Source organism: Cajanus cajan, chromosome 9 (genome assembly GCF_000230855.2).
Source record: "Cajanus cajan strain Asha chromosome 9, NIPB_CcT2T_4, whole genome shotgun sequence".
In the NCBI taxonomy this organism is placed as follows: Eukaryota; Viridiplantae; Streptophyta; class Magnoliopsida; order Fabales; family Fabaceae; genus Cajanus; species Cajanus cajan.
The window spans coordinates 52,532,741-52,546,139 of NC_138525.1; the positions used below are offsets into that span (position 1 = coordinate 52,532,741).

The 13,399-nt window shown below is 32.4% G+C and overlaps 1 protein-coding gene across 10 annotated transcripts; it reads left to right on the plus strand.

Annotated features, from left to right (window-relative positions):
• The first annotated feature begins 912 nt into the window (after positions 1-912).
• On the plus strand, positions 913-9,739 carry LOC109816834 (uncharacterized). Of its 10 annotated transcripts, none has more exons than XM_020381966.3 (17): positions 913-1,011; positions 1,102-1,184; positions 1,937-2,029; positions 3,186-3,218; positions 4,003-4,215; positions 4,311-4,384; positions 4,486-4,569; positions 4,738-4,818; positions 5,243-5,323; positions 5,690-5,782; positions 7,816-7,995; positions 8,165-8,232; positions 8,331-8,382; positions 8,752-8,805; positions 8,893-8,985; positions 9,170-9,236; positions 9,356-9,739. In XM_020381966.3, exons 5-17 carry the CDS (start codon positions 4,074-4,076, stop codon positions 9,445-9,447), a joined length of 1,161 nt encoding a protein of 386 aa, XP_020237555.1. In that variant the 5' UTR covers positions 913-1,011; positions 1,102-1,184; positions 1,937-2,029; positions 3,186-3,218; positions 4,003-4,073; the 3' UTR covers positions 9,448-9,739. The 10 variants fall into 10 exon arrangements, with proteins under 10 accessions (XP_020237555.1, XP_020237556.1, XP_020237557.1 ...); XM_020381967.3 differs by having other exon boundaries at positions 4,008-4,215; XM_020381968.3 differs by having other exon boundaries at positions 4,021-4,215.
• Positions 9,740-13,399: the final 3,660 nt, after the last annotated feature.

The window sequence follows — 13,399 nt, forward strand, 5'->3', positions numbered from 1 at the left end:
AAAAAAAATTGCCAAACATATTGACATTGCATTCGAGGTTAACTAATCTTATGGGTAATCAAACCTAGTTATAATAGTAGGAATTAAAAATAATAATCTTAAATTTTAGAGGAATGAAAAATATAATTTTTTTACCGGGAGTAAAAACAAAACTTACTTGTTTTGCAAAGTTTAAAAATATTTAAGTATTAAAAAAATAACTTTCCTAGCTCAAGAATTTTCCTTTTGGCAGAAGCTTTTCACAATTATTTTCAAAGAGATGAAAAACTAATATTCTCATGTTTAAAGGATCAGATTACATTTATTTGTTTAATATATATATTTATAATTTATAATGAGTAAATTTTTTGAATATATAAATGATATTATAATTAAATTTTATAAGAAAATAATTATTTTTAAACATAAATATATGCCCAGACTACATGAGTTTTGTGAGGCTAATTAAATATTTCTTAATTTTTTTTCTCTACAATGACATCCCATAATTGTTTGAAAAATATTTTTTTTATCTATAAAAATTATAACGATAAAGATAAGTATAACTAATAAAATGAATTATCCGATTCGTTACGGACCGGTCCAATGTGAGTTATAGGTTATAATGATTGGACTAAAAATACTTGGATTGAATTTGGACTCTATGATATAATATTTTATAATATATATAGTATATTATAATTAAAATTTATAATAAATAATTTTGAGAATAGAAATTATATCTTTAATTATGATATAAATTATTTTAAGAAATGTTTTCAAATAGATATGAAAAATCTATATTTAAAGAGATAAAATTTTAAAAAAAATACTATAATAAATACAAAAACAATATTTTTAAGAAAAAAATGTATAAAAATAATACTTAAATTATAAAAATAAATATATATTTTATTTTAATATTGAGTTTTTGAAATGGATGAAATGATATGTATAAAACACATTTTGGTATACAGAGAGGGATGTTAGGTCAAAGTAACCTTCACCTCCGATCCAAAGCTTTTCTTCAAAGTGTGTGTTGTCATCTCATTTCAATTCCTTTTCACCGTCTTCTTAACTTAATCGCCCCAATCTTCTAATTTTCTATTTTAGCAATTTCAGATTCAGTGTTCCAAACTCTGCACCTTTCACCGCCCTTCTCAAATTCAAAGTGCCTCCCCAAGCCAGCGCCATCATCACCAATGGTAATTTCTTTTATATTACCTTATTTTTCTATTTGGGATAGATTCAGATTTTATTTCATTTTATTGATTAGATTTGGGAGCTTGATTGTGCAAGTTTGGGAGATTATTCAGAGAACGCTTAATTTTACTCGGAGCTTTTCAAATTCGGAGAATTGTTTTGACAGTGTGTTCATTGTGTTGGATACTAGACACATTGGTATTTTTGGGGGTGAAAATGAAATTATGAAATCTAAGACAACCAAGTGTTTTTAAGAACTGGGTAAAATCTAAGATTATGAATCTTCTTTTTTCTAAAATGCTCTGTTCTGTTGTGAAAAAGAGTTATACCATTATTTCAGAACAAAATTCTCTTTTAACTCCCCTGGCTCCTAAAATAATGAAAAAGAAGATAAATTGTATGCTGAGATGGAAAAAGCATTGTGATCCGTAGGCTCATCAAAACTTTTTTTTTTTTTTCTTTTCCATTTCCCATATTCTAGTATCGTCAATTGCATTCTCTTTTTGCTTTAACTTGAATCAATTCGTCTCTCCCATGTCGAACAATTTTTTGCTGGTTTGTTAGAAAGGTTCTTAGTAAAAGTAAGGAGGGTGATCTGTTATGGTAGTGTGACATGTATGCAATCCTTTGATGAACCTGTCTAGAGCAGAATGTTAGCATCTTTAAGGGCATATTTTTTTACCATATATTTGTTATGGGATGGGATTTTTAATTTTAGCTTTCTCTTTGGTGTTCTCGTCATGGCCACTTTTAGGGACTTGCAAGTTTGGAAAGGAAATGCAAAGAGACTGAATAGCCAACCTCACTTAGTGGAATAAGGCTTCTGTTGTTGTTGTAAAGAGACTAGGTAGTCTTGCTGCATTATTCAGTTTTTTCATCTACCTTTTAGTATAAGGAACATGTAACTAGTTGCACGTTTACACGTTCCTTACTTCTGTAATAAAATTTATTTTTTATATTAAAATAAGGCATTGTTTTGTTTATCACTATCCCATGGTGCTTCTTCATGTGGGCTCTATCTATGCCATCAATTGGTCCGTAGGGATCTAGTTTTAGAGAGAGAGGAGCATAGACAAACCCTTAATGTTTATTTGTAATTCATTATCTAGCTTTGTATGGGGAGGATGGGTCCTTTTATGTTGGAATAAACGAAAGAGCAAGTAATATTAACATAGTACAATAGTACTACCTTAGTAAAGAAGTACAGATCTATGACAAGAAGTAAATTAATTTCTCAACACCAATCATAAAATCTTGCTACTTCACTAGGGAACTAAAGTTTCAGAATGTGCACCGGTGAGCTCTTTGAACATATGAGCATTAAAGTAAGCGAACTAGAAGCTGTTGACATACTATCTCGACTTGTGTTACAAAATATAAAGCATTAGTCCCTATTGTTAATACTAAATCATAATCCAATTTAAATAAGAAAACACATAATGGAATATAAACAGATGTGAGAAGTTGAGAACCAATCCTCATAGATGACCTAGTATATTCTGAATTACTCTTGATTACTTTAAGATACAATCAAGATATTATTAGATATTTTTTTTTGTATATTCTAACTAGTACCAATGAGGGTTGGCTTGACTGGTAGGATGAGAATAAGTGTTAATAAAAAAAAGGTGGTGGATTTGGTTCTTGTTAGTAGTCCTTCATTGATAAGTTGTAACCATTGTAAGCCTCCACTAAGGCTTGTGGCATGTCTTGATCTCAGAATTGGGCAATCTCCCTTCCCCTAAATTTTCATAGACCAAAAAAAGGGTTAAATTGTGTTATTAAATCTATTGGGCCCAATAACATTTTGCAATGTATTGTAGTGCAATGTATAAATACAAGGGATTTTTTTTGGGTATTTTCATAAAAGATGGGATATTAGTATACTGCACACAAAATCCAAGAGAGGGAAGAAGAATTTACTCTATATTCGTTCATCTTTCTGTTATTGTACGAACAAAGCTGATTTGCTATAAATCACATTCATTATGCTATACTTGCAGATGGTGTTGGGATAAATCCTCAGCAGAGTGCAGGTATGCCATTTTGTAATTATTTTTCCCGTCTGAATTTGGTTTTCATTGTTTGTCATGTTTGCATTATTTTTTTGGGGGATTGCGGTGGGGGGAAGGGGGGAGTTACTATTTATTTGGTTATCATATAATTTTTTTAACTTGATGGTTTTCTTAATTTTTTTATCAATTAATTATATTTTCCTATCATGGGCCATTGCCATTACAAATAATTCTTTTACAAATAAAAAACAAAAACACTTCGCTTACACAGTTTTATTGCCTCATGATTTACTTAAATATTTGGGATGTCAATAGTTTGATTCTTTGATCCAACGTTATGACATTGATTTTGGCACTACTCATAAAATGGTTATGGTGCTCTTAATTCAATTTATACTAGAAAAAGGTTGGAGCAACAAAATTGACGTGGACTAAAAAGTATACTTAAGGAAGAAAAAAATTGTGTAAATTTGGTTGACAGAGAAGTCGAGAGGAGAGAGGTTTTGAAAATTAAGAAGATCTGAATCCAAAAAGAAAATGGTATATTTTATTTGGTAAAAAATAAAATATTTTCCTATATTGACGCAGCAAAAAAAGCCTTCTTCCTTCCCTGCGCAGACAAATAACAAAAACATTTTCGTATGTTTTTTAGAGTCGGAATATTTTATTTGGTAAAAAAACACGCACACGCAGAGATAAATATGCTTCGTCACAATTCAAACCAAAAGAATTTTGATTGAACGGGGTGTTTTCGATTTCAAAACACTTCTACTAATCTTTCTCCATATTTTTTTTTTAATCAAAGTTAAGGTTTATATCTTAGATCTTTGGTTTTGGATCCACAACAATAATCACCGATTTGGGGGAAATTCAATCATGGACAGCATAATGAGCAAGCTCCGCAACCTCGATGCGTACCCTAAAATCAACGAAGATTTCTATAGTCGTACGCTCTCCGGTGGCGTCATCACCCTCGCATCCTCCATCATCATGCTCTTGCTCTTCTTCTCTGAGCTTTGTACTCTTCTTTCCCATGCCATTTTGCCTTTCCTTCCGCCATTTTTATTAAAAGCCCCAATCAAAACTCATTGTCGTATTTGCCACTGCCTTCAGGGATGTATCTCCATGCGGTGACGGAGACCAAGCTTATTGTGGACACTTCCAGAGGCGAAACACTGCGTATCAATGTAATTACTGATTTCTTTTATTTTTTTCTGCAATGCAAGCAAGTATATACGAAATAATTATGAATTAACTTGTCGCTATCATTTTGATGTTGAAAGTGCAGTTTGATGTGACGTTTCCTGCACTTCCATGTTCCATACTCAGTCTTGACGCCATGGACATTAGCGGAGAGCAGCATCTAGATGTCGTATGTGTTATTAAATTAAAATAACTTCATTAATATTTTTTATTATCAATTTTGCGCTTAATAAATAAATTAACAGCATTTAGATATCAATTTCGTTTTGATTTTGGTTTTGTTGCTGTAATTTGGTAATATAATAATGTTTTTTGTATTTTGCTGTGTAATGCTCAGAAACATGATATAATCAAGAAGAGATTAGACTCTCATGGCAATGTGATAGAAACAAGGCAAGAAGGAATTGGTGCTCCCAAGGTAAATCGACAAATGTATTTTTGAATTTCAGCTTAGTTTGGATAAATTTCTTATTAAGCATTTATGAGAGAAGAAAATAATAATGCTAAATGAATTTAAGTTAATTTATAGAAGTTCTCTCATTTAACTTCTCCAAAAGTTGACAGTCATTCACAGTTGTAGTAATTGACACATTAATATTTAGTAGGCCCAACTGACTAAAAAACATTTAGAGGCAACTTCGTCTTTGGAAAATGAGCTTGTGTCGGCACTCAATTATCTTGATTCCTTTGAGATGCAATTTGTTTCATTTTTGCACTTATTCAGATTAGATCAGTAGTACTCTATCTAGGGTTTCTTCTTGAATTATTGTTTTAAGACATCAGGTTTATGTCTTGCTTACCTTTTCTGTAGAGCATTTTCATCTAACTCTTTATTTGGTCAGATTGAAAAGCCATTGCAAAGACATGGAGGCAGGCTCGAGCACAATGAGACTTATTGTGGCTCTTGTTACGGTGCTGAAGCGGTATGCCTGGTTTTTAAATTGTGTTTTATATGCATGTCTTGCCTTGTGCATGTATTGTTTTCTGGAGAAAAGAGAGTGGAGAATGTTCATGTACAGTGCATACTAGGAAATCTGATTTTTTTTATTGCTATTTGCACGTAAAAACTTCAAGGGGCTTTATTTTTTTTCTAGATAAACAATATTCTAATTTCAACTAGGCAAATTTAATAGTCAAACCCTTGCATTTTTCTCCCATTTGATATATTTGATTTTCTATTAAGGCTTCATAATGAATAAATGATGTATTGCACGTGGTTTTGATGGAAATGTTCTTATCATAAAAAAAGTTGATGCTTACCGGAACCTTGCATATATTTATGTTTACAGTCAGATGACGAATGTTGTAATTCTTGTGAGGATGTTCGTGAAGCATACCGAAAGAAAGGTTGGGCACTTTCAAATCCAGATTTAATTGATCAGGTTTGTGGTTGACATTTTAACCTTGAATCCAATATTATTCCTCTACATTTCAAATATTATTTTGTTGATAGATACATGTGAAATTTTCTGCTGTGTGCAATGTTCATTCTTTCAATTTATGAGTACGGAAGTCTCAAAGTGCACAACTTTTCAGGCCACACTTATTGCTGGACTGGTTATCTGAAGTAGTTATTAGTTAAAACTCTATATGTACGATCCATTTGAAACTATTCTGCAATTTCAAATTTTCAATTAAAATACTTTCTACAGCATATAACATGGTACGCATGGTTTACTTATCAAGTTTTATTATAGAAGAAACTAATTTTCCTGATTGATACTTTCTTTATTGTAACTTCATTATGAACAGTAACATGAACTGTTAATGATAAAAATCATTATTGTGCAATGCAGTATTGTTAGTTGATGAACTACCATTTTTTGTTTCATCCTTTTACTATTAATGATGAGTTGGCTGCCACACTTTAACATCCAGTGGCTTTTTTTGATGTTGAACTATGGATTAGCTGTCTGATACAGCAACACGCATGTAATTGAACATTAGACGTAGAATTTTTTTTATGTATATACAACAAAGGTGGTCAAACTCGAGACTTTGCAAATTCATAGAGCTCCCAAAAACTTATACCATAATACAAATAACCTTAATAATTGAAATACCTATCATAAAATCCAAACTAAATGTGATATTATATTCATAATAAATATTCGACATTACAACTTTATAGCAAACTAAAATAACATAGTATAATAATACAAGCTAAAGCATAACGGCAATTAAGTTCTTGAGGATTTTGATCCACGAGGTTCATATTTCAAAACTTCAAATTATCTATAAGCACCTCATAAACCGAACTTGGGGTCATAACTCAATACACAAACAGATCTTATTGACAATTTCACAAATTGTATGAAGGGTTCTTTATTCAGTACATAGAGTGCAAAAAGTTGCAACAGTGATGGACAACATACAAGACATAAGGTTAAAAACTGTCTAAAGATGGAAGATAATGGTGGGAACTTCCCTCGTGGTGTGTTTGGATGGGGAACTTTAGAAATTCAAGGAATTTGAAATTTTTGAAATTTGAATTACTTTGATTTCAATTTCTATCATTCTTTAAATGTTTTGTTCGGATAAGTCAATTCAAATTTATTAAATTTTAAATTCTTACTTTGGATATGATAATTTGATTTTCACCATTGGTAAAATTGATTTAAAATATAATATATATATATATATATATTTGAGATTTTAAGATTAAATTTTATAAAAATAAATATTATCCAATTTTTTAAAAATATTTAATAGCTTTAAAAATTAATATTATATAATATTTAATTATTTAAAAAATGTTTTTGAATATTTAATAATTAAGAGATAAGAGAGAGATAAAAGATAAATATGAAGAATTTCAAATTCTTACTTTTTTTGGAAGAATTTGAAATTCTACTATTTTAAAGAATTTTACAAATGTTTGGATTTCAAATTCTTTGTAAATTTTTCATCCAAACAAAGCATTTCATCCTAAGACATTTGAAATTCTTAAAAAAAAATGAAATACTCCATTAAAATTCTACAACCAAACACACCATCATAGAATTGCAGTTGGGTCAACCTTGCTACAGATGGGTTGTTCACCTCAGTTGGAGATGGGTTTGTTCACCTTTTTTGAACTGGGTTCACCTAGTTTGCATGTTGGCTTTGTCGTAGGCATGCAACCATTACTTCGTTAGAGCAGAGTTCATCACTCTGTAGCGGGGTTCATCACTTATGTAGCATTGTTATGAAAGAGTTTGGCTTATAGTTTGATTATTCACTAGTAAATTTAAATGTTGAATTATCAAAGGATTAAGGATGGATTCCTTATCATATTTCACTTAGTTGTATCTTCAATTATTGGTGGTCTTATCTTATCGACATATCTTCATTCTCCTCTTTTAAATTACTCTTCTGCCAACGTAAAATTGTTAATTTAATCCAGCCCCTATTTGGCATATGATGTGTCATTTAGTGCAAAAGAGAAGGATTCTTACAAAGAATCAAGGATGAAGAAGGTGAAGGATGCAATGTGTATGGTTTCTTGGAAGTAAATAAGGTGGCAGGGAATTTTCATTTTGCACCTGGGAAAAGCTTTCAGCAATCTGGCGTACATGTACATGACCTGTTGGCATTTCAAAAGGATTCTTTTAATGTAAGACATGATGTTAATTTGTATTCCGTTTGCAAATTTTTATTGCAATTCCTACTAGACGTGAAATTTCAAGAGCAACATATTATAATACTTTGTTATTATTTGGCAACAAATTTTTTCTCAATTCTAATATTTCAAGACACTAACTTGTCTACAACATGTAATTTAGTTAAGTCACCACATCAACAGATTAGCATTTGGAGAGTATTTCCCTGGTGTTGTTAATCCTCTTGATAAGTGAGCTCTTCATATTCTAGTAGCCTCAAATCCAATCAACAGTTTATCAAACTTCATTATTGTATTTATTTTCATTTCATTCCTTTCTTGATTATCAGTGTGCATTGGACACAAGAAACACCAAGTGGGATGTACCAGTACTTTATTAAGGTTAGCTTTTGTATCTCTACAAACTGCATATTACTAATACTAAGTTGTTAGCATTCCAAATTTTAGTATTTTTGGTTTATATAACTATAATTTACTTGATGAATATTGCCTGTTTACTACAAAAAAGGAAATGTTGGTGAGTTGAGTTGTTATTTCTTTTAATTCTACAAGTTCTATGAATCTTGCAGGATCAGAATTTGTTGTTATCAGTATATTAGACACATCTGTAGTGAGATGTGCACCTTCTGTCATCTTTCCCCCCAAGACATTATGAGAAGCCCTTAGCTCCTTAATAGGTGGAATATTGCACCAAAAAAAATTTATGTTCGAAAACTCATCAACTTTTTGTCACTTGTATTTTTTTTCCAGGTTGTGCCTACGGTATACACTGATGTGATTGGGCATACTATTCAATCAAACCAGGTTGCTGAACTTGTAAATTTCGTGTTCTGGCATCTATTTTTGGTTCTTGCTAGTGAAACTTAATACAAACTGGAAATGTTCTTGCAGTTCTCTGTGACAGAACACTTCAGGACTGGAGATGTAGGCCGCCTGCAGTCCCTCCCCGGAGTTTTCTTCTTCTATGACCTTTCTCCAATTAAGGTGAGTTTTTTAACCCCTGATTATTATGGCTTTTGACTAATGTTAAGATATGGAATATTAGAGTCAGTAATTGCAATCAAGCTTTTTATTTATTATTTTCCTTCTACCAGGTTTTTTCTTTTATTTCATTTTCTCTTTTCTTTCTTGCTCTTTGATCTCATTATACTGAAATAACATTTTGCAGGTTACTTTTATCGAAGAAAATGTCTCATTCTTACATTTTCTTACTAATGTGTGTGCCATAGTTGGAGGTAGATATGGATTTTCCACTATTCCTCTTTATTCTTTCAAAACTTGATTTGAATACTGACAGATATCATTTCATTTGTGAGTCCTAATAGAATCATACTTGATGTTTAACTGCATATAGGTGTTTTCACTGTATCTGGAATACTAGATTCATTTGTCTATCACGGTCAGAGGGCTATCAAGAAGAAGATGGAACTTGGTAAATTTAACTAATGGGTGTTTTTTTTTGAGTAATTTCGAGGGAATGGCTCTTGGGAGACAATCTATTCAAGAGGAGATCAGGTACTGATTGAAATGTCCCTTGGGTTCTCGGTTCTTCGGTTCCAACAAAAGGATTTTGCCCTTAGATGTTGTCATCAATGAAGGTTGAAATTCTAAGATTATATCATGTGCAATCAATGCCACTTTGTTGTGATTCATATGTTTTGACAGAACTCTGATGTTCTGAATGTTGTGTTTCATGGAAAGTAGAGGAGCTTTAATGTATAGCCGTGCAATTGTTGAACTCCCATGTAGAAGCATCAAAAGGAAATCTTTTAGAAAAATATAAATCAACAATGATAATCTAAAATGAGATGTAACTGTCTAGGTGTCTCTATTTTATTTTGTTAGGATGTGAAAAAAAAATTAAGTTGTCTCTGCGTTTGTGGTTTTATTTTGTTAAAAAAAATCATAATTATTTCGCTGAAACGATAAATATAGTTGATTTTAATGAGGTGCAGAAATTCAAAATTGGAAAATCAAATTGGATTACGGAAATAACTGATTCAAAATCCTAATGCGTCGTCAAAATAGTTCCACCATCATTTATTTGGTAACCTTTGTACAGCCTTGCATCAATCTTCAATCGTATCCCTCAAAAAACATTGCCTATTAACCTTCAGGCAATATCAACGATGACATGTTCATATTCGCCTCCCTTAAGCCTCTATTTCATAAAGCATTTTATTACAAAAGTCACATTCGTGATGCTAAACATGCATTTGGCTATCACATGATTTTTTAAACTTGAAGATGTGACACCTTTCTACCCCAACATTAATACAAAATAAATAAATGTAAACAATTTTTTTTCTCTTTTTGAGTAAATAAAATTTTTCGTAGTTGACAAATGTTTCAAATATCACAAGGTAGAAGATTCACATTCATAACTCATAAATCATCACTCCAATGTAGAAATTATAAAAGAAAAGAAGTTAAGATTTTCAATACAATTTAGTGAAAAATAAGAAATCATATATATATACAAATAATAATAAAGGAAATATAAATTAACTCCAGAAAAGGTGGCGGTGCCTCCTGCTTAGGGATTAATTTATAACTTCTAAATCATGTAATAAAAATATAACAAAGATGCATATTTGGGTCTTTTATTGGATTATAAACTTCGTTAGAAATTACAAAAGAAGAGAAACTAAAGTTATTAAAACAATAACATATTAAACTAAGCTAGCTATGCCTCGATGTCACATCCTATTAGAGCATGTCTAACTGAAGCCTAAGCCTCATCAACCAACCACATCCTCATGATGCTGATCGCCTGCAACATAATTTAAACACATACAAAAACAACAAGGGAGTGAGAAACATCTCACTTAGTTTTAGGTGAAGAAATAAAGGTTAGATAGCACATACACGCACAACAAATATAAGTCACATGTAAACAATACACATAAATAATCAAATATCACATATATACTCATTTATCATGCTTATGATGTCATGGACTCGACTCATAAATGCATGCATGTGGCGCCATACGGAAGATTCACAATTCATCATTGGTAACCCTAAGGTACACCTAGTTACATCACTGGTGACTCTAAGGTACACCTTGTTAGCATGTTACGTCGTGGGTGACCCGAAGGTACACCTAGTTAGCATCGTTGGTCTGCGGCCTCAGCAGCACACCTGAAGTAATATATGCATATGATGCATGTCATACCTTCATTATTTCATGGACTCAACATTTAACTTATTACAGAATTTCATCAAGTATATCATGTCATTATTTTCCATATTCTTATAATCACAACTTGTCTCAATAGTCCATTCTTAAGTCTCATGTCATTTGTCTATATTTTACATGGTCATGTCATAAATACTCTTCATAAGGTCCGCATAGGAATTCATAGAGAACATTCTTTTTCATATTAAAACTTATTTAGTTTTAGCATTAATTCCATATTCATTTATTACTTTCAAGGAACAAAGTAACAAGGAAAAAAGTAACAAGGAACAAAGTAACAAGAAACAAAGTAACAAGAAACAAAGTAGAGCAAACAGAAAGACAGAACAACAGGCAAGGGATTGGGGGCCAATCTGACAAACAAACTATCTAACAATTATCCCCACACCCTCGAGCGAGGTTTCTCACTCTCCCCTTACCTGGATAAGCAGGAGTTGAAACTTGGGCAGGACCTCCTCCTCTGGATTCCCTCTTTCTTTCCCTCTCTTTCTTTCTGTTTCTCTTTCTCTCTCTCTCTCTCTTTCTCTCTCTCTTCCTCCTTCGAATATAGGCAAATTTTTCCACTGGAACGGCCCGTTCTAAAATCGGAACTGTCCGTTTTCAAATAGCAGAACGGCCCGTTCTAAAATTAGAACAGCCCATTCTGGGATTCCTTTTTACACAGATAATCATAAGTGGAACGACCCGTTCTCAACACCAAAATGGCCCGTTCTTAAATCAAAACGCCCCGTTCTGGGGATGATTTTAACCCACGTTGACCATACTTGAAACGGCCCGTTTCCAACTAACAATTTTAGGCTATTTTATTACCCTAGAACGGCCTGTTCCACTTTTTGGAACGCCCGTTCCACTTTTTGGGAATAGTCCGTTCCGCTTTTCGGAACAGGCCGTTCTGAACCTAAAAAAAATCAGAATTAATTTTTTTATAAATAATTTAAATTATTACAAACCTTTAAAATATTCTATAAAGCCCCTTTTATTTAACTAAAATAATAATCTTCATAAATATAAAAATAAATAATAATTAATAGTCTATTAGTAGAAAATTCGGGGTGTTACAATTCTCCGCTCCTTTTAGAAATTTCATCCCCGAAATTTACCTGAAAATATAAATGGATAAGCTTCTCGCATCTTGCTTTCTAATTCTCATGTAGCACTTTCTTCAAAATTTCCTCCCCAAACGACCTTAACCAAAGGGATTTCCTTTCCTCTCAGTTGTTTCAGCCTCGTGTCATCAATCCTTAAAGGAACCGTTTCATAAGTGAGATTATCCTTCAACTGAATATTGTCAGACTCAATGATATGGGAAGGATCATGGACATACTTTCTGAGTTGGGAAACATGAAAAACACTATGGAGATTTGAAAGAGATGGAGGCAAGGCAAATTGATAGGCTACTTCACCGATCTTTTTAAGAATTTGATAAGGACTAATGAAACGTGGAGTAAGCTTACGGGATTTCAGTGTTCTGCCTACTCCTGTCCAAGGAGTGACTTTAAGGAATACATGATCGCCTTCTTTAAACTCAAGGTCTTTTCTCCTCTTGCCATTATAACTCTTTTGCCTACTCTGGGTTGCTCTCATCCTCTCTTGGATCATCTTAACCTGTTCAGTAGTTTGTTGAACTATCTCAGGTCCTAACATGGCATTCTCTCCAGGTTCTACCCAACATAAAGGTGTTCTACATCTCCTACCATACAAAGCCTCATAGGGTGCCATCCCAATACTGGAATGGTAGTTATTATTGTAGGTAAACTCTATTAAAGGTAGGAAACTATCCCAACTACCTCTATGTTCCAAGATGCAAGCCCTCAACAAGTCTTCCAAAGATTGTATGGTTCTCTCAGTTTGGCCATCTGTTTGGGGATGGTAGGTTGAACTCAATCTAAGCTTAGTGCCTAAAGCCTTATGCAAACTCTCCCAAAATCTAGAGGTAAACCTAGGATCTCTATCAGACACTATACTAGTAGCAACTCCATGCAACCTCACGATCTCACTAATGTACAACTTGGTTAACCTCTCCAAAGGATACCTAATATTAATGGGAATAAAATGGGCAGACTTAGTCAATCTATCCATAATGACCCATATAGCATCCAAGTTCTTCACAATCTTAGGTAATCCAACTACAAAATCCATAGAGATGCTATCCCACTTCCACACAGGCACATCTAAAGGTTGCATCAGACCTAAAGG

Coding starts and splice junctions, on each gene's coding strand:
- LOC109816834 (XM_020381966.3), top strand. CDS start 4,074: ATGGACAGCATAATGAGCAAGCTCCGCAACCTCGATGCGTACCCTAAA. Junction 4,570..4,737: donor GAGAGCAGCATCTAGATGTC/GTATGTGTTATT, acceptor TGTAATGCTCAG/AAACATGATATAATCAAGAA. Junction 9,237..9,355: donor TGTGTGTGCCATAGTTGGAG/GTAGATATGGAT, acceptor AACTGCATATAG/GTGTTTTCACTGTATCTGGA.